The sequence below is a fragment of the Melanostigma gelatinosum genome, assembly GCF_949748355.1.
Source record: "Melanostigma gelatinosum genome assembly, chromosome: 1".
NCBI lineage: Eukaryota > Metazoa > Chordata > Actinopteri > Perciformes > Zoarcidae > Melanostigma > Melanostigma gelatinosum.
Genome location: NC_136634.1, coordinates 26,163,826 through 26,183,347, shown reverse-complemented (window position 1 = coordinate 26,183,347; position 19,522 = coordinate 26,163,826). Strand labels below are relative to the sequence as shown.

At 44.5% G+C, this 19,522-nt stretch overlaps 1 protein-coding gene across 2 annotated transcripts in view; it reads left to right on the top strand.

Moving 5' to 3' along the window:
* Window positions 1–19,522, top strand: part of LOC306777141 (A-kinase anchor protein 13-like) — a 67,304-nt gene that overhangs the window by 13,927 nt on the left and 33,855 nt on the right. For both annotated transcript variants that reach the window (XM_079268144.1, XM_079268143.1), the window contains exons 3-7: window positions 11,324–11,381; window positions 12,611–12,711; window positions 14,446–14,632; window positions 15,319–15,487; window positions 18,444–18,503. In XM_079268144.1, coding sequence (XP_079124270.1) covers window positions 11,324–11,381; window positions 12,611–12,711; window positions 14,446–14,632; window positions 15,319–15,487; window positions 18,444–18,503 — 575 coding nt within the window. The remainder of the gene's footprint in view (window positions 1–11,323; window positions 11,382–12,610; window positions 12,712–14,445; window positions 14,633–15,318; window positions 15,488–18,443; window positions 18,504–19,522) is intronic.

The following is a 19,522-nucleotide window of genomic DNA, read 5'->3' as shown; positions in this document are numbered from 1 at the left end:
TCGAAGATGTACTTTGCTTAAAATATTTTCCATAATTTGATGTCAGTCCCTCAGAATCACAGAATGATGCCGTCATTCTAGACAATCATGAAGGCAAAAATCCATTGTGAAACACGCATATGCAGTCTGCTCTGTTCACCCATAAGTAAAACTCCCAGCCGAATACCAGTCCAGGCGCGTTTTCTCAAGAGTGTTGAAGAGCATCCTTGGAAATGCTAAGACAAGCATCTGTGGCTAATAGTGGAAAAGTAAATGATTGCATAACACGTCCTGGAATACACTTAAGATCACTGTCCTTGTCTACATGTTTGTAGTTCTGTTAGGTTCCTTTTCATCTTGCTGGATTTGAAGCTCCCTGCCTAAAAAGATCACACTGCTACAGACACGAGAGCTGTATGTGTCATCTCAAAGATCCACAGCCAGGAACCCTTCCTTATTTCAGCTGTGTCAGATGTGTAATAGGGGTGTAACCGAATTCATTATTGCAGTAATATTCCTGTTCAGTTCAGAATAAAGCTGACATGTTTTTAGCTACGATCTGATGTTGACACTATGCTGCGAAGACAGGGGTGCAAGTTAGAGATCGTTGCTTCAGTGCAAGCTAATGGATCAAAGGAACTTTTTTTGAAAGCCATTAACTTTGTATGTAACCTGGGCCTAATCCCACCGCATGCACAACCTCCAGTTTGTAAAGAAAGTCATCCAATATGACCCAATGCAATTCTGACTTGCATTTTCACACTAATGTGCAATTTTATTGCAACTATTGAGTTCCACCATTAACATTAACACTAACACAGCTTGTAATTAGAATACGTGTTTTTTTAAGGTGAGGTTCAAATACAAATCATATTTTGTTGTTTGATTAATTCAGCTACAGAATTTAATTATTTTATTTTCTTGTCAGCTTAGGTTATGAATGAGGAGAATAAATGGCAGTTTTAAAAAATGATGCCAAAAATGAAGCAGATGAGACTCGTGTTGTGTCCTTCCGTGGCGAGGCTTCGAAGCGAGTAATAAGGAAGATTTTTGTGAAACGCGTATCGAGGCTTGTGTTGATGACGTACAGTATGTGGTGATGTTTGAGGCCTCGCGAGCCAGCCGGACCACGTGACTGATTCAGGAAATGGTTCTCGGGTTTGGCGTGCGATTAGAAATATAAGGGGCAGCGAAACGCAATGGATCCCCCTCACATCTTGTCGACTTTGGACTTTATTGTGCGTTTGTTTGCAATCTATTCGACCATCACAAAAATCATTCATTCATTTATTCAATTCAAAGCTTCACACACCAAAGCCATGGTGTCATTATAATCACTCTGCCTGTTTTACATGTATTGTCCACTTGATGGCACAGTAGAGCAAATGATGCACCATGAAGCTTCGGCCCAGTGAACCAATTGGATGGAAAGCTTCAATGCTTCATCTCGCCATCACTAGATGAGACCATTTCTAACAACAAACTAATCTCAGGAGTTTTATGTGACCAGCTTGGTGTCCAAAGAGACTGGAGTCTTCATATCAGGGATTATTGTTTTATGTCGTAATCAGTACAAGTTGTTTGACTGGCTGCCTCATTATAGCGGCATTTTGCAAAGAATTTCAAATGCATTACATTTATTGCAAATCTGAGTAAAGGTGGCTCCATTCTCTATTCTTTTTTATGCTTTTTTCATGCTGAATGACTTATTTTCAAGAAAGCTATGAGCACACCTTTGGTAAACAATTGAACTGGTGCTTGCATTAGTCTTTGGAGTCAAGCTCAGTTTTACAGATCAGGGCTTTAAAGTTGAACATGATACATTGTCAAAACAAATCTTAAGATCATCTTGATGCGAAAATAAATACAGTATGATCTGTAGTTCAATTTTTTTGGAAGGAGATTTGGGAAAGTACAGGGGAAGACACATTTCTATGAATGAGGATTTAAATGAGATTTCACCAAGTCCTCTCGCAGTCATCCAGCATGTGCAGCTCGTTACTAGATTGATAAATGCCGCCCGTTGTCGCCTACGTGTTGGAGAGTCGCTCTTTTGTGCAGATTTGTCTTTTGTGCAGGATGTTGATAATAGACAGAGCAGGCAACATGAAGCCAAGACAACAGATCCATTGAGACAAGGGGACAAAGGACTCAATGGCTTCAGTGTGTTGGGATCTAAAGGAGCGTGTTTGGGTTATCAGCATTTAAGAAACTGAATTCTTGACATCAATAGAATTATTGATGTATGTAACAATTATTAATGATTATTAATATAAACGGGGCACCACCCTGCGAACAGGGACCAATAACCAAACGATAAAACTAAGTCTCATAATTAGTAGTCACTCATAATGTCAATAGTCTGCGTATGACTATACATTCAGTGACAGTGAAGGGTTTTAAGTTCGAGCACAGGCTACTACATACAGTCTTATCAAATACATATGCACAAGTAATCACAGACGACTGCTCCTGAAAGTATAACAGAGTTTATTGAATCAAAATAATAAATGATCAAATCAATTAATATTGCAACCAACAAACGTTATCATACAATTTTATATGCCTAAACTAAAGAATGAATAAAATGGATGAGGGTGTATGTCTGTGTGTGTATGTGTATGTGTGTGTCTGTGGGTGAACAGGAAGGAGTCTTACAGCTACGCTAAAGACTACAAAGATGGCGGCGTCGAGTGACGCTGGCCAAAGGGGAGGGGCCTTAAGAACTACAGCTAAAAACTACAAAGATGGCGGAGTCGAGTGACGCAGACCAAAATGGCAGTTAGGCTGCTGTATGTACTCACGTGTGCCTGGGCAGCACGTGATGTGAGGCGCTCGTTTGAACGAGGTTCCCCAGGGGTAGAACTAGGAGCTACTGTGTGTGTGCGTGTTTCGTGAAAGGAGGAAAGAGAAAAAAGGTGGGGGCTCATGAATCCGACTTCTGCGTGCGGTCCGCGTTGTAGTGATAATGGGGGTGTCTGGCGTATCGTACATAACGTGCCGTTGTCGGTAGAACTGCCAGCAGTTATGTACGATAGCCGAGATTCCACACTTCACTCACAGAGCTGATTTAATGAGCAGAGAATACTACACGAAGTGTAGTAAAACCAATGAAAATAAATCAAATAAATCCAAGCAAACAGTCACAGTTAATACACGAATACAGCGGAGCTTCTCTCGTCCGCGAGGAGTTGCGTAATATCTCGATATCACGCGACAGTAATTTAAACAACAAAAACACGGGAATATCAACATATAAATGAATGGCCTGAATTAAACTTAAGTTAATTTAAGCTAAGCTATGCCCAAATGCCAAGAATCTTACTTGTAGATGCTTCGTTGCAACGTGGAAGTGTTTGTGGCAAAGTGGTCCGTCTTCCTCATCGGGAAGGGGGACAGGGGGGGGGGGCTGCTTGCAGCGGGCTTTGCAGCGGCGCTGTTTCGGTCTGTCGTGGCGCAGCTCGCTCTGGAGCAAACGCAGACGTGATCTGTCCTCGCTGCAGGGAGGACAGTTTAACTTCGGCTGAGACGACGTGGTCCGTAGGTCTCCCGGTAATCATCGGTCAGGAGAGGAGCGAGGCTTCGTCGGGCGCCGGTTTGTGCACAAAAAAAAAAGAAGCAGAAAGCACTGAACGCATGCTGATGCAGATTCGTTATCGCGGGCTGTTTCGTCCAGCGAAATGGCTCGTGACCTGTCAGGGTTTGATGAGGGTTCGAGGGGCTCCCTCGTGGGGGGAAAGCTGGTTCTTCTGTGGCCTGGACGGGGGTGTCCGAGCGAAGAGAGCGTGGTGTGCTTCCTAACTCAACCGAGGTCGAAGGGGGAAAAGCCTAGAAGTGGGGGCAGCAGATAGCTTTATAGAACAGAGGTCGAACCACAGGGGTCCTGGGGTCTCTTGGCTCTCGGCCAATGAGATTGCCGCGGTTACCATGGTTATTTGGGGGGGGGGAATTCACACCTGAGTGTGAAATCCCTTTGCTCTCCTCAAACTACAAGTCAGGATGAGACCTTTGCTTGAAAAAGCGAAGGCCTGATTGTCTTTGTCCACAGCACATGTTGAAGCCATTTATCAGACCCCAACATCCCCCCTTTGTTCTGAAGAGCGAGATGTTGGCTTCGGTCTTTAGAGCAAACCAAGGGCTGGCATGTGCATCCATGTGGTGGGGAAACCTGAAGAGGTGAGACAGTCCAAGTGTTCCTGAGACCAAAAGCAGTGGTTAAAACAGGCAGTGTTCATTGTTCATAGAGTTCAAGGTTCATAGTGGTCAAGTTCATGGTGTTCAAGTTCAGAATTCATTGGCATCTGGGCAGATGACTAAGGTGGCATCTGGGCAGATGACTTTAACTACTTCTACCTACATCTACTATCATACACAATTCAAATCATAGGTGAGCAAAACATTATTCCCAAATAATTCAATCGCTATTATGATGTTGTGATAATCTAGCATTGCGGCATAGTGTCAAAGAAAGTAACAACCCAAATAAACAAAACAAAACACAAAAGAGAGAGAAGGAAAGAATAGAAAGACAAGAAGCAGGTGAGGGGCAAACAGTGGTTACTGGTTCAACTCCTAGACAGGACTGGAGTCCGTCGGCGGAGCAGTCGTAGGTTGGCTACGTGGTGTTATGAATAGGAGGGAATCCAGTTAGTCTGTCGCTTCTGGATCTATTAGTACATGATATGTGCGTCTATCTCTCTCTGCTCGGTAGATTTAGAGCGAGTCCTGTGTCTAAGTTTTAGAATCTATCGATATTGGAGTTGCGTTGCCAAGACTATAGGCCAGAGGTACCGGTGAGGGTTGCATAACAGTAGTGGTAGCAGATTTACAGATTTCGTTAGCACGGCTAGTGTGACTAGCTAGGCTGGTCTCTCGCTGCTCCAGCTGTTGACAGCTGAGCCTTCTCGGATGAGGTCCTGGGTTAAATCTGACTGCTACGGCAGAGGTTATGTCCTCTTTGGTTACTTCTGGTAGAGTCTATAAAGCATGCAAAGAGTTCTCTATGAGAGTGGAGCATCAGTTTACAGTCGCAATGAACGTTTCAGGTCATGCAACTGTTCTGGTTGAAGTTGGATGTGTTAGCGGTTAGTGCATGTCTACAGGGTGAGTTGAAGCATGCAGTTAAACGTTAGTAGTCAATAGTAAGCTGCCATTCTGCCGGTTGGTTTCGGCACTGGCGAGATTAGAGTGTACTGAAGTGCATCTCTCTAAGTTTCTGTTGTCAGAGAGCCCACCCCCCTCGCGCTGTTTGAGTGGCGAGGGCAGATATCCCACGTTACCGCCAGCACTCAGGGAAACGTCGCGAACAGTTTCACTCTGGAGTGTGTCATGACGGGCTGGTGATATCTCCCTCCCCCCACCCTCCTAATTAGAGATGGAGACAGGTCCGGCGCACAGGTCAAGTTCAGTTACCTACGGCACTGGCGACTTGACAGAACCGGCCGATGACTCTGCTGAAAGAAGGCGGTGGCTTCGTTGGACAAGCTGGAGGTGGATCATGCTGACAGAGCAGGAGAACAAGGCTTAGTTGACTAAATATCTTACGAGCTAGGGTGCTCGAAGGGCCTCTAAGGTTGTGGCACCCTAGAGGTGTATGCGAAAAGGTGGGGGAACACATGAGGCTCGTTTCTGACCCGGAGTCGGGTAGAGCAAGAGTGTTATGACCCCCCAGTAAGACTGAAGAATATGTATAGATATATACATAACGGGCATTGCCTTTGCGAACAAGGTCGCCCAAGAAGGTTGAAGAACGAGGTGCGAAATGGGAGTGGTCGTTTCCGGAAGTGGGCTGAGTTCTCTTCCCCCCCCCTACCACGTCGACTTGGCAGCAGGGGGAAAGGTCACTTGGCTGAGTCAGGTGGGCTGCGAGTCAGCGTTACCTGATGGGTTGCCCTTGAGGGTGTCTTTCACCCCCCTGGTTCCGTTGGTCTTTCGACCGCCAGGGTCGTTTGTTCCTCGGGGGTGACCAGGGCTCGCTAGGCCAAGTCCTCTCGTCGTCTTCCGACGCTAGGTCGGAGTCGCTCGACTGTTGGATGCCTAAGACTATGGCGGTGTCTTCGTACCGATTTGTCGGCCGTCCGCGTGTCTTCCATGCAAGTTGCGCGTATTTCCTAATCTCTGGCATGGTGAGGTTACTCGTTCTGCAGTGCATAGTAACAGCGTATCTCACGTTGTCGTGGAGATTGTGCACGAATAGCGACTTGAAGGCATGGTCTTCTAGACCTGGGGCGTTACGTCCTTGGAAGTACGCAGATCTCAAGCGCCTGAAGTAGTCTCTCGGAGACTCTAGCCTTTCCTGGGAAATGGCAAAGGCGCAGAGGGTGGCAGAAGCTGGGTTAGAGTACAGGGAGTACGCCTCCCTAAGGGCGTGACAAAGGGATGAATAGCAGTCGCGGATGCTCGGCTGGAGCGTTTCAATGAAAGCGTGGCCGCTTCGCGCAGTGGTTTTCCACACAAGCTTTGGCTTTTCGCGCGATGAGGGGCGCGATAGGTCGAGCAGGCAGCGATCGATCTCCCTTAGGTAGTCATCAATGCTCGAGTCGTGATTATCGGGGTTGAAGCGCTCTACGGCTTTCGCCAGAGACTCAATCTGTCGAGTACGCAGGCCTCCAAGGTTGATGGGGCCTGGGCCGTCCGAGACGTCTGAGTCTCCATACTCTCGATGGTGGTAACGACTATCATCCTCCCTCCCTGAGGGGGATGGGGTCAGTTCTTGCCGCGCGCGTGAACTGCGTGGAGGATTGCGGTCGCCTGAGGTGGTTTTGAAGCCACCTGGGCCGACTAGGACCTGGTGTTGGTCCTCTCTCCTCCTGGTTGGGGAACGCGTTTTCAAGAAATGCAAGGTGGTTCGGGTCTCGGGGAATGAGGGAGCCGAGACCAAGAAATGACTGGGCTGAAAGGCTCGGTAGGGGGTAGCAGTACCTACCGGGGTTGCTGGAACACCTTGAAGCGCTTTCAGTTTGTCATCACTCTCTGATGCTTTAGAGAGTTCTAGGTTGACCTCTCTGAGGTCACTGCGCAGGCTACTATTTTCTGACTGTAGGGCTCTACAGTCACGTGACAACTCCTGAACCTCTGTTCGGAGTGTCCAGATCTCGCGTTGCTGCTCGTCGCTCTGTGCCCGGGTTCGGGCAGCTTGCAGCTGCATTTTCTGGTGGTAGATGAGCAGTATTTCGCCGATTACGTCCTGAATCAGGCGCTCTCTGTTACCTGCTGGGTTATTTACATAAGCCACCAGCTGCTCTAATTGCTCGTCGCATAGGACAGCAGTGTATTTTGCAAAGTACTCTCTTTCCTTTGCTGTGAGTCCAAGGACATCAGCCACCGCATCTCGTAATGCGGTGTCTTCTGGAGCTACAGCTCCAGGAATGGGGGATTTCTCGTTGCTCATTCTCTCTAATGAGCACGACTCCCAGTAGTTGTTAATTCCCTAGTGTTAGAACGGAAACTGTTAGTGTTTACGGTTCTCAGTGAAATGTCTAGCTCTGTGACTTACGTTTCTACTGTTAGATGTTAATTACTGTTAGTGTTACGGTTCATGCAGGCGCCCAGTGAAATGTCTAGCTCTGTGACTTACGTTTCTACTGTTAGATGTTAATTACTGTTAGTGTTACGGTTCATGCAGGCGCCCAGTGAAATGTCTAGCTCTGTGACTTACGTTTCTACTGTTGCTGCTCTGAGGTATCACTACTGCTTTGCAGCCAGAGGTGCGAAAATGCTAATGTGGTTTAGCACTTTGGGCCTGTGACAGCTGTGTGTAACTTCTTTGGAGGGATTTAAGAAGACAAGCAAGGTATTACAAATAAAACGATCAAATCTACTACACAGCTGGCTGTTAGTTTAAGAAATGAAACGAATAATTAAACCTGGAAACGAAATAAAATTTCGAGAAGGGAATTAAAGATTAAGATTAAAAATCAAAATTTAAAATCTAAAATTTAATTACAATAAGACAAGATTTTGAAGATCAAAGCCTACCTATTTTGGGAAATAAGTTTCAGGAATTTGGATCATTCAAAAGAAGAAAAAAAAAAAATTTTCGGAAAAAATATTTTTTGGAAAATTAATTATTCAAAAATAATTATGGATTAATGTGCATATATACTGTAACAAAACTGGAATAACGTCCCCTCACACGGGGCACCATTATGTTGGGATCTAAAGGAGCGTGTTTGGGTTATCAGCATTTAAGAAACTGAATTCTTGACATCAATAGAATTATTGATGTATGTAACAATTATTAATGATTATTAATATAAACGGGGCACCACCCTGCGAACAGGGACCAATAACCAAACGATAAAACTAAGTCTCATAATTAGTAGTCACTCATAATGTCAATAGTCTGCGTATGACTATACATTCAGTGACAGTGAAGGGTTTTAAGTTCGAGCACAGGCTACTACATACAGTCTTATCAAATACATATGCACAAGTAATCACAGACGACTGCTCCTGAAAGTATAACAGAGTTTATTGAATCAAAATAATAAATGATCAAATCAATTAATATTGCAACCAACAAACGTTATCATACAATTTTATATGCCTAAACTAAAGAATGAATAAAATGGATGAGGGTGTATGTCTGTGTGTGTATGTGTATGTGTGTGTCTGTGGGTGAACAGGAAGGAGTCTTACAGCTACGCTAAAGACTACAAAGATGGCGGCGTCGAGTGACGCTGGCCAAAGGGGAGGGGCCTTAAGAACTACAGCTAAAAACTACAAAGATGGCGGAGTCGAGTGACGCGGACCAAAATGGCAGTTAGGCTGCTGTATGTACTCACGTGTGCCTGGGCAGCACGTGATGTGAGGCGCTCGTTTGAACGAGGTTCCCCAGGGGTAGAACTAGGAGCTACTGTGTGTGTGCGTGTTTCGTGAAAGGAGGAAAGAGAAAAAAGGTGGGGGCTCATGAATCCGACTTCTGCGTGCGGTCCGCGTTGTAGTGATAATGGGGGTGTCTGGCGTATCGTACATAACGTGCCGTTGTCGGTAGAACTGCCAGCAGTTATGTACGATAGCCGAGATTCCACACTTCACTCACAGAGCTGATTTAATGAGCAGAGAATACTACACGAAGTGTAGTAAAACCAATGAAAATAAATCAAATAAATCCAAGCAAACAGTCACAGTTAATACACGAATACAGCGGAGCTTCTCTCGTCCGCGAGGAGTTGCGTAATATCTCGATATCACGCGACAGTAATTTAAACAACAAAAACACGGGAATATCACCATATAAATGAATGGCCTGAATTAAACTTAAGTTAATTTAAGCTAAGCTATGCCCAAATGCCAAGAATCTTACTTGTAGATGCTTCGTTGCAACGTGGAAGTGTTTCTGGCAAAGTGGTCCGTCTTCCTCATCGGGAAGGGGGACAGGGGGGGGGGGCTGCTTGCAGCGGGCTTTGCAGCGGCGCTGTTTCGGTCTGTCGTGGCGCAGCTCGCTCTGGAGCAAACGCAGACGTGATCTGTCCTCGCTGCAGGGAGGACAGTTTAACTTCGGCTGAGACGACGTGGTCCGTAGGTCTCCCGGTAATCATCGGTCAGGAGAGGAGCGAGGCTTCGTCGGGCTCCTCTGTGCCGGTTTGTGCACAAAATAAAAAGAAGCAGAAAGCACTGAACGAATGCTGATGCAGATTCGTTATCGCGGGCTGTTTCGTCCAGCGAAATGGCTCGTGACCTGTCAGGGTTTGATGAGGGTTCGAGGGGCTCCCTCGTGGGGGGAAAGCTGGTTCTTCTGTGGCCTGGACGAGGGTGTCCGAGCGAAGAGAGCGTGGTGTGCTTCCTAACTCAACCGAGGTCGAAGGGGGAAAAGCCTAGAAGTGGGGGCAGCAGATAGTTTTATAGAACAGAGGTCGAACCACAGGGGTCCTGGGGTCTCTTGGCTCTCGGCCAATGAGATTGCCGCGGTTACCATGGTTATTTGGGGGGGGGGGGAATTCACACCTGAGTGTGAAATCCCTTTGCTCTCCTCAAACTACAAGTCAGGATGAGACCTTTGCTTGAAAAAGCGAAGGCCTGATTGTCTTTGTCCACAGCACATGTTGAAGCCATTTATCAGACCCCAACAAGTGATTAAACAATGACACAACTAAATATGAAGTCATTCTGATGTCTCGGCCTACAGGAGTTGCAAAACAAACCAGTGGTGGGGATTTAAAATCCATGGCTTCGAACACATGTCAGGTTGGTAATATCCAACGCATTCTGTAGCTTTGGTTTGGTTCGTTTGGAGTGTCCCTTCAGAAGGAGAGCTACTGTGTGACGGCTCGTAAGTAAAATTCACATGCAACGAAAAAAATCAATTGCTGCTCCTGATATCGATGATGGAATGAATGAGCCACCTCACTTCTTTCCTTCTTTGTCCTTCAGCCACAGCAGTCAGGATTTATACCTGCTTGATAAAAGGCAACATTGAACTGCACTTTTTGAAGGTCTGATCAAAACCAATCCACAGACGGTTGATAAAGGTGTCCCAGATATTTACATTTTACGTAAATATTTATTTTCCAACTGAACAGCGCAGTGTCCATTTCTATGCTGATGAAACATCTTACATGCCATTGACCTAAACTGTATTGAACCATATATTATTCATTGGATTCTAAACGAGTGAGTTACACTGCTGTATCTTGTACATTAAATACATGCATACCTCTGGTGGTCAAACATTTTTTTCCAAATGACCCAGTGTAGATACCAATATATCTGTGATTAGATCAGACTGGCTCTCTGTGTGCTGGTTAAAAATCTCTGCTTAACTCGCACTCAAAACTTCACACAAATGCAGGGGTCAAGAGGGTGAGGGGTTGAGGGCGATGCCGAAGGGACATTTTCGTTCACCAGATCACATCAGCTGCTACTGCGGATTATTGTTTCAGATATGGCTCGTCTGTCTTTGATTTCTGTGTACAGAAACACAGAGGTCTCGTAGAGAACCCCCTCCTACGTTTTCTCTGACATTACACTGAAACCGGCTGTCTGGTTGCAGGGGTGGAAGGGGTCATTCGCTGACCTGCAAGTGTGCATTAGTGAACGATATGCTCGCACTATAGCTCACATGTGAGACAAACACAATGCTTGTGTGTGTGTGTGATGTCACATGTGAAGCCCCAACAGTCACATGTGAAGCCAGTGGGTGTGACGCTAGGATATTATAATATTTATGGGGCTCTGAGAACACAGAACCAGCAGATGGTTGTTTGGGCTTGTACCACAAGACAGAAATGGTGCTACAAAGACCTTAATAAAATGTATCTGGAACTCCAAACAATTAATGAGTTAATGTTCATCAGAAAAATGACTCTTTCTTTTCCTCCTCTATATTCTTTTTCTCTCTTAGATCCAGAGGGAGAGGGATGTTTTCTGTCCTGAACCCAACACAGTGGAAACATGTACAGGTAAAGTCTTAAAGGGCAGGTCCACTGTTATTATCTTTTTCTTTTTATATCATTCTGTAGCTTCCTTCTTTGTCTTCAAATTAGAACAGATTTTGGTCAAAATACTGTACGTATGCATCAGATGCAGTGGTAGACCAGCAACTGACTTAAAAAAAAAATAGAAAAACTGTGATAATGGCTTTAACTCCATGTTGGAAAAGTTTGTCTGAAGCCCAGGGTAAGGGGTTGTAAATATTGTAAATATAGCTAACTCTTTAATCTTTTTCTGCTGACCCCGTCCACAGACACTTTACCTCGCCGTCAGACAGCCCTTTCCGACGGGGAACTGAAGCCTTTATATTGCTCTCGTCAAAGCCAGCCACAGGACTACATTGACAAAAACAGTAACTTTACCTTCGCAGAACGCGGGAGTATGCATACAACCCAACTTCAAAAAAATCCAAACTGACTCTTTCGGTTATCTCCAACATTAGCTCAGCTAACTTTTTTTTGCTGGTGTTCACATTATTCGTAATCGTATTGATTGCTTCACTGCTTTTTGCTTTAAAAGCTGAGTGGAAAACGATTAAAACATTCTATGACTCCCACACCTTATAAACATACTTGCAACCCGTTGCAATCGACTTGTAGCACTGTATATTTATTTATAATTGTAAGCCCTCATAAATATTCATATTGCTTTATAACAACAATCCTAACACATTCTAAATAATTTTCCAATGACCTTTAAGGTCAAGTATCATAATTATTTATAATTGCTGGTCACTCACTGACATTTAGTCTTTGCAAGGATCGCAGTGCATTATAATTCCCACACTTGTAATGTAGATTATAATGCATTTATAAGTATGTTAAAAATCTATTATAGACACAGCATCATAGACAGGTTTTATGTAGTGTCTGGTCTGTTGTTCAGCTGTAACCGTTGTAATGATGTCATTTTGAAGTAACCCTTTACAGACATTATGTTCAGCAGGCCTGCTCACTGTTTGAAATAGACACACTCAGGCTGGTTCTCTGTGGTTTGGGTGATATGAGGTCAACTTCCTGTCTCTGTGGATTGCAAGCAGCGCTGCAACAAGCCACTGTTTCTCAGACACGGCAACAAGTATTCTATTGCACAACAAGATCTTTCACCTCCTTACCTCCATCACTGACACAGCCAGGTGTTTTTGTTCTTTTTTGTCTCCTCCCACTTTTCCCTCCTCTCGCTCTCGCTCTCTCTCTAGACGTCCATCCAGACAGAGGGTGTGTGTCAGTGTGTTTGTTGCACAGAGACAAAGACGGCTTGAAAGTCGGCGCCGAACCGGATGACGGTGTCTTTAAAAGGGTAAGAAACACATACACATCCATGTGTTTGCTCCTGGGCAGGAGCTTGCATTCAGATCTCTGGTGTACATCAACGCGGTGTCGGATGTTTTTATTTTACGTCTGCACTGCAGCTGAAATTCATAATTTGACAGCACGTTGTCCATGCCAGGGCCCGAAATAACGGCGGCGCCTTTTGCACTTTTCCAAAAATGAACCAGGGTGGGGGAAAAAAACGTGGAAGGAGTGTTACGCAACAGACAGAAAAGACATTCCCCCTCCCCAGCTGGGCAGGAACCAGAGGAAAACCAGTTGACTGGCCGTTCCACGCAACTGCACGGATAGCAACGGGGACGACATGTGGCACCAAAAGAGTTGTCGCTAATGACCTCATAGTGCTCACACTAGATCAGGGATCGATAAGCATTTTTATTCAACATTTTGACATTCGTGAAACATTTGGGAGACTTTTCGCTCAGAGTGAAGCTCAGTGTGACTCACTTGTTCTGGATGAGGTCTTTTTCCACTGACTTTCCCCACAATCCTGCAACTCCAGAGACGACATGTGGCTGCTGTCCCCCCCCCCCCCCCCCCCCCCCCCCCGCCAGAACCTTGTCTTACAGGATCCTTTGAAATCTGACCCCAACACTCTTTTGCTGTAGAGGCAGGAATCTGTGTATGTGGAGTGCTTGAGCCCTATGAATACCAAATGTCCTAACGGGGATAGAGAGATCAAAAAGTGAAGATTTGCAACTTCCACACAAGACTAGTTTAGGATGAAGGCTTTTGTGTTTGGTGAAATTTGTTCATCGGTGTCCTTATAGAACCTATCACTGTTTTTATGTGTGAGGAGTTGCTGGATTGGTTAAATGAATAAGACATTTTCAGTGGTTGCGTAAAGATGGAACCCACACTGTCACTAACTGCACTCCCTGAAGAAGAAGCGATTGTAGAGAGCAGACTGTAAGCAGACAGAAGAGTCTACAAGATGCGTTTAAAGAACCTATCCTGGATGTCAAACCGATTTAGCAGTGAATCCAGGTTCAAAAGATATAGATGGAAGCTAAAGCATGCAGATCACAGTGTAAAAGTGAGCCACCACCATCACCTGGTGATCGAGACAGATGACTCATTAAAAAGCTAAAGCAGCATGTTTATACATTCCTCAGTAGCTTGACTGGCATAGAACTGCCAACGCTGGTTAATGATGTGCTAACGTGCTCTGCTAATGTTAGCGCCACCGTTTTATACGTAGAAACTTCCAAAAACGTCTTACTAACCTCTCCGGGTAACGAGTATGAAAATGAAGAAAATCTGAAACGATCGCATGAGAGTCTATGGAGCATTATGTTTTTATAATTGTTTTAAGGACTTCCTTAAAAATAAAGTTTTTTTCATCTTCAGGGGTTTATCCGAATAAATGTCTAACTCGTAAATGGACTTAACTTGTATCGTGCTTTTCTCGTCTTTCAGACCACTCAAAGCGCTTTCACACTACTTGTCATCATTCACCCATTCACTCACAGATGGCAGGGGCTAAGTGCCCTGCCATCAGATTCTATCACATTCATGCACCGCAGGCACAGCTACGGGAGCAATATTGGGGTCAAGTGTCTTGCTCAAGCACACATCGACATGCGACGAGCGGAGTCGGGGATCGAACCGCCGATCCTCTGATTGAAGCACGACCCTGCTCTCCACTTCGCGAATGAAGTCTACATTTCATCTCTTGTGTCTGTCTTCTTTTCCTCCTAAGCCCAAAGACCCTCCCCCCTATGATGGACACAGGGACAGAGGGGTTCGAGTCTCCTGGTCCTCCACCGATGATGCATCAACACAGGGAGCCCTTAGTCCCACTGAGGGGGCTTTGTCGGTGGGCACACCTGACCCTGTGACCCCTCGGAGCTCCAGACTGTCCTGGAAGTCCAACACGGAGGACAGAGGTAAAGCACGCCGTTTGTTCTTTGTTTTTCAAAATGATTCCAAAAATGTATTTGTTTAATATCAATTTTTAAAATGTTTACAGATCGCTTCACAAACACTTAGTTCCACCGCTCTGCAGAATCACCAGCTCTTTTGCATTTTCTCCACATTTCTAACATTGTTTTTTAAGTGATGTATTTGTATTTTTCCCAAATCTTGGTATATCAGTTAAAATGTGTAAAAACGGAAAACAGTCAGCTTTGTACCCGGCCCGCCATAGTTTAATTAAATGAGATTAATTTAGCTCTTATATTATCTGAATAACTCAGTATTCATATTTCTATGCTTGTTACATTTGATTTCTGTAGTTTAATTAATTACTTGTAATTTTTATTTTGCATCTCTTTAATTAAACCTACATGTTCATATACTTTTTCCACACAAGTTCGGGCTCATATTTTCCTTCTATAATGACGAGAAAACGTCCCTGCAAGAAACACCAAATGATTTATTGGAAGCTGCTGATTTAGAATAACTGACTATGAACCCCTGGTCACGTCTCCTCTATACTATCTCTATCTAATAAAGCCATGGACAATAAAGTCTATCTTTTCTTAGATGCCCCAAAAATAATCCTAAAAAAAACTCACCTTTTTCATCAGAGTCACAGTTGATAATATTTTTGTATTTCTGTTATGAATCCCAGGAGGAGGAGGAGGAGGAGGAGAAGAGGAGAAAAAAGACCAGCTTCCAGAGAATCCCGTCCCCTCTGCCGTTATGCGAGCCCCCATCTGTTCCTTGTCTCTGTTCCGTCGTCACAGCTGGGAGCCGGGCAGGAACAACGCCGCCGCAGAGATCAACATTGCACAGTGCAGGTAATAAATCCGGCAAACGGCATTCTGAAAGGATTTCTGGGTTAGGATTGTTAAATACAGTCGTCATGGCACTCCACGTCCAAAGGATCTCATCGGAGGAGTTAGACTATTTTGTCCCAGAGAGTAACCCCAGAGCGTCCCACCCACCCAAACTCTCAGGACCTCTGAGCAGCTGCTGCTATCTCCCAACATCTGTGTTCATCTCAGCTTTCGACCTCTGTTCTCTATGTATGTATGTGGAAACACACTCCACTCTTCGTTTGTCCACATTTATCGGCATCGTAAAAATATCTCGTGTGATACTTCATCCAACTTTTATTTGGGTGGGAATAGTCATTCGGTGTGTTTGTGGTGTGGTGTTCCCAGGAACGTTGCACACACGACAACAGAACTGTTTCCAGGGGACACTACAAGGTAATGCACGAGGTTGGGACATACTTGTTGCCAGGGTTATTTGTAGTGGTGTCACGGATTACGGATCGATCCGTGATCCGTTCAGATCACCCCTCACGGTTCGGATCACTCATGAACCGCGGATCAATCGAGTATTTATTTTCCTTTTTTTTTTTACAGTGTAATCATCATAGCGTGTAATAAAGTTCTACTGCTGCTGTTCCTTTTCAAGTAACAAGTCCCTGAATATCAATGCAGAGTGTCAGTGAACAGATATAAAGCAGTAGTGTGTTCAGTGAACGGAGCAGCTTAGAAGCATTTAACGGTGAAGTCATGGCGAGCGGAGGAACGTCAGAAGCCGCGGCGTCATTTAAGTCGCAAGTTTGGGAACATTTTGTCTTCCCTGTAACGTATAATGACGGATGAGGGTGGTGGACAAACCGTTACGGTATGTAGGCGTTATTTAAAGAGAGAGACACACGACAACGGCAAAAACATCGGCATGTCCACAGATATGAAGAGACACCATCCCGTCTGTCAGTGACGGGGACACTCCGGTGTAGAAAACAAAGGATTTCTAAATCTGGTTAAAATGCTTGAGCCACGCTACGAAATCCACTCACGCAAAATCCACTCACTCAAGCTGTTCCAGGTGTCTATGAGAAGGAAAAGACTGCAGAGACTGCTTTCAGCACGGCGGAGTGATTCTTAGTCTGGCGCTGTAGACACGCCCCCTCTGAGAGAGTCACACAGACACACACCTGGGGCAGGTGCTGTAGACACGCCCCCTCTGAGAGAGTCACACAGACACACACCTGGTTCAGGTGCTGTAGACACGCCCCCTCTGAGAGAGTCACACAGACACACACCTGGTTCAGGTGCTGTAGACACGCCCCCTCTGAGAGAGTCACACAGACACACACCTGGTTCAGGTGCTGTAGACACGCCCCCTCTGTGAGCGTCACACAGACACATACCTGGGGCAGGTGCTGTAGACACGCCCCCTCTGAGAGAGTCACACAGACACACACCTGGTTCAGGTGCTGACAAAGTATCAGAGTGAAGCGAGACAGGCCCAATAATATTCCAGTCACCACAGAAAGGTCGACCCTCTCCCCAGACAATGGAGATATTCTCATCTTTTTGAAAATAATGTCACAGTAACGGTAAACATTATTGTGTATTTGAATGACCTGACAGGAAGTAAACACAGACCCAAGTTGTTGCCGAGCAGTTCAGTTCAGTGTAAACAGTGGAAGCTCACTGGCTGTTTGTTTCTTTCAGTATTGATGAAAGGACGAGGATATCAACATACCTCATGTTGCACTTCAACTTAACAGAATTCTTGAATGTATTATTTTTATTTATTTATTGCATTTTGTTTCAAATTGGACATCTTCAATACTTTTGTTTTCATGTAAGACTATAGGCCAAAGTTCTTTGCTTTAAGTGTTCTTGAGGTTCTTTCATTAATAAATGGAAAGCAAAGTTCTATTTGTCTCCTCCCCTTTTCTTTGTTGATCCGAAAAATGATCCGAACCGTGACTCCTGAACCGTGATCCAAACCGAGAGGTTTGTGATCCGTGACACCCCTAGTTATTTGGTTTATGGAGTTAGTGAAGTCGGAAATCTGTCATCTATGGTGTTGGACAATGAACTAAAATGTAGTTTGGGTTTATTTTCAAAATGTGGTTACATGATACAGATATTGTTGCAGATAGCGTTAGCCTTTTGCTAATTGTTAGCCTGCCCATTCAAATAATCTGACAAAATATGTGACGTTCAAGGACTTAAATCAATTAATTCGATCAATTAATGTTTTAAAACAAAATAAGCTCTAGTTTGACTGCATGAATACTATTTTACACTCTGTCTGGCTGTTGTAATGAATCTCAGGTACTGCATCCTGTCACCCGTCACCATGCAGGGCTGGTCTCATCCAGCATTCGTAGCAAAACCTGCGGAAAATAATGAGCCGAAATTCGTAGATTGCCTACGATATTTTTTCGTATGTCATCCACGTAATCATGAACGAGAACGTATTGGGACCGCTAAATCCCACAGCGGGCGTGTTGTCCAACAAAGGCCGCAGTTTGTTCCCCCTGTAAAAAAAGAAGTAAATGGTGATGTTTTTTTCACGTAACTTGCGTACTTCAGTTTTGGTACTTCCGTGGTTATTCTAACCCAAGCAACGATCATTTCTTAACCGAACTAATTTGTTTTGTTGACTAAACCTAACCTGTTTCCTGTGAAGACAGAAGTTTTTGGGGTTTTTTTTTTCATATGCATCTGACGAGCGGAAATTGACACATGTTGCTGGCTTTCGCAGGAAAACTCACAAAAAAATGAGAAGTAACTACTCGTAGGATGTCTTATGAACCGTTTTATGAGGATACGTTGCACCTTGCCTGCATGGACACTCGTTTAATCACATCCAGTAATGTGTGGATGTGTGTATTTTGGTGGGGGAAAACAGTTTTAGTGGCTTTAACGTGAACATATTGCACGTAAATGACTCCCTCACCTGTCTTCCCACTGACAGTCCACCTGTCCCTTCTTTCAGCTCGTTGAAGAGTCCGTCAGGAGAGGTGAAGAGAGCCAATTCCCCCCTCCACCGGAGAAGGTACACTTTCATCCGTCACACGCACGTCCACATTCTCCTTCTCTCCACAGCTGCACAGTGTGTGTTTTTACGCCAAACTACTGGCCACAAAACACTAGGGTTGGGTATCGTTTGGGTTTTTTCCGATACCGGTGCTAAAACGATACTTTTAAAACGATACCGGTGCCTAAACGGTGCCTGAACCGATACTTTTTTCTTCAAATTGAACAATATATTAACTGTTTAAAGTACACTATAAATATAAATAAATACAAAACACTTGGCTTCAAACTACAGCTTCAAAATTTTTAACTATGAACAATATGTTAACTGTTAACAGTTTACAGTATACTTAAATAAATATAAATAAATACAAAACACACACACTCTCCAGCTTCAAACTTCAGCAATTATTTTGCAGCAATATGAGCATATTTTCCTTCTCTGGCAAAAGACGACACGTCTCATGACTTATTTTATTTAACCAGTTTTAGTTCTTCCAAGTCAGTCACTAATGACTGGAGCGCTTCAGACACACTGTGGAAACTCTGTCTCAAAGACAAGAATGTAGAAAATAAGTTTAGCATTCTTGTCTTTTATGACTGGAGTGCGGCGATTCTGTCGTCTTTCCTGACTGCACACATGAAAGTTTACACACACACATTACACACACACACACACTCCCAGTACCTTGAATGGTATCCAATGCAGTTAGGGCTTTGGGAGCTGGAGTGGTTCTGAACACCTCAGTAGCCGGAGACAAACGTCTGCATCAAGTCGACTCGAGGAATCCGTTTCACAGCACATCCCTCTTTATTTTCTCTTTGGAGCTTTAGTTTACTCCAGTGAGAAGAGGAGGAGTAAGAAGAGTAACACGCTTCTATCACGATAGTAAGGCCAATACCGTCCAACTTTATGTACCAACTGGGACAGAAGAGTCTTAAAAATATGAGGAGGAAGATTTTTTTTGGTTGTCTTTTGCATCTCAAAAATAAAACCAAAATGTCGAGAATATGGAGAACCACGTTGGATAAACTGTC